Here is a 1,506-nt window from a genome sequence, read left to right as displayed (position 1 = left end):
GAGAGAGAGAGAGAGAGAGAGAGGATACCTTTTTGGGTTCCACGTTTCATACTTTCGTAAGGCAAGTCTAGCCATCTAAGTCGTCTCTGGTCGTTTCCCTTCGTCATTTTCCTCTCCACCCTTATTAACCACTCGAGAGCTCCGCCACGACGTGGACAGCCGTGGCCTCCCCCTGCCCTTTTCACGCGCCGCCAATTACCAGCCATCTTATTCCGCTGCATTGCAGGTGTATTTTCGCTGTAACGGTGACCGGGCTGAACGGTCGCAGCACCAGGATTTTGTCGACCCTCGTACCGGAACAAGGGTCGTCGAGGTCGAGTTGAACGTGACGAGGAATGAGGTCGAGGAGTACTTCGGTAGGGAGAGGTTCAAGTGCGAGTGCGTGGCATGGTCGGGACCAGGTCAGATTCGAGGGCAGCCTGCCACGGTTGAGGTCGCTTGTAAGTAGAGAACACTCCAATCTATCCGTTCGTGTCCTCCCTCTTTTTTCCTCTTCGAGCTTCCCTTCGAGCTTGATAGGAGATCGTCCCTTTTCGTATTTTACCATTTTTGATACACGAAAGGATCCTCGAAATCGCATTTTCGGGGACTTGATTTAAAACAAAAATACGAAGTTACGAAGATTATGTCGGTTTTCTGTTTGTATGTCAGAGAAGAATAAGTTTTTCTGCTCCCTTTTTAAACAACTCTTTATAAGATGCAATCCTCTTTTATCCCTCTTGATTATTCCGAATATTAAAGATTGGTGAAAGTAAAGATAAAGATTAAGCTCTCGCTCTTCAGAGACGTTATAAGACATCAAAGGCAACTTTACGATATTTTCAAAACATTGTGACTGTCAAGTAAAATAAAATATTATCAGTGTTTCGAGTTGTTTGCTTTTATTAGTAAAAGTTTTTGTAATGAAAAGTTTTCTGAAGAGATCAAACATTCCTGAAAAAAAAAAAGAAAGATATCATTTCTTTATTATTTAGTATTTTTATTAATAAAAAAATTTAATCGTCATTTTATGAGATTGCTGGAATAATATTTTAAATATTATATACAATAGCAATTTTATATTTACAATTGTTTTACGATACGATAATGAAAAACCTCAATGTATGGAATTAAATTAAATATTTCAGATAAAAAAAATTCTAACTGAAAGAAATAAAATAATTCTTTACTTTTTTGAAGATGAGAATATTTTTATAAAAATAAATTACACATCATTTATTGTAGACATTGAATAACTAATTCGTAGGAATAACTCACAAATAGAAGACTCAATCATCCCCGAAACATAATAAATTCATCCTACCCCAACTCGTTCCTTTCCACGATTTTCCCCACGATAGTGTTCTGTATATTTCATCATGGAACAGATTACCAACTACCATAGAGAAAAATTAATCGAACAGAACCTCCCCTCCGATCAACCTATCCAAATCAAATTTTCATCCCAAGAATAATCCCTAAATAAAAACTACGTTCCCTTTATTACCAAATTAAAACCTTCGAATA

The 1,506-nt window shown here is 37.3% G+C and overlaps 1 protein-coding gene across 1 annotated transcript in view; it reads left to right on the top strand.

Moving 5' to 3' along the window:
- Positions 1 to 1,506, top strand: part of LOC102671484 (netrin receptor UNC5B-like) — a 14,007-nt gene that overhangs the window by 4,308 nt on the left and 8,193 nt on the right. Inside the window, exon 3 of the mRNA XM_031509874.1 lies at positions 227 to 440. Coding sequence (XP_031365734.1) covers positions 227 to 440 — 214 coding nt within the window. The remainder of the gene's footprint in view (positions 1 to 226; positions 441 to 1,506) is intronic.

Source organism: Apis dorsata, unplaced genomic scaffold (assembly GCF_000469605.1).
Source record: "Apis dorsata unplaced genomic scaffold, Apis dorsata 1.3 scaffold_189, whole genome shotgun sequence".
Taxonomy (NCBI): domain Eukaryota; kingdom Metazoa; phylum Arthropoda; class Insecta; order Hymenoptera; family Apidae; genus Apis; species Apis dorsata.
The sequence above is the reverse complement of the archived record's forward strand: the minus strand, read 5'-3'. Positions and strand labels throughout refer to the sequence as shown.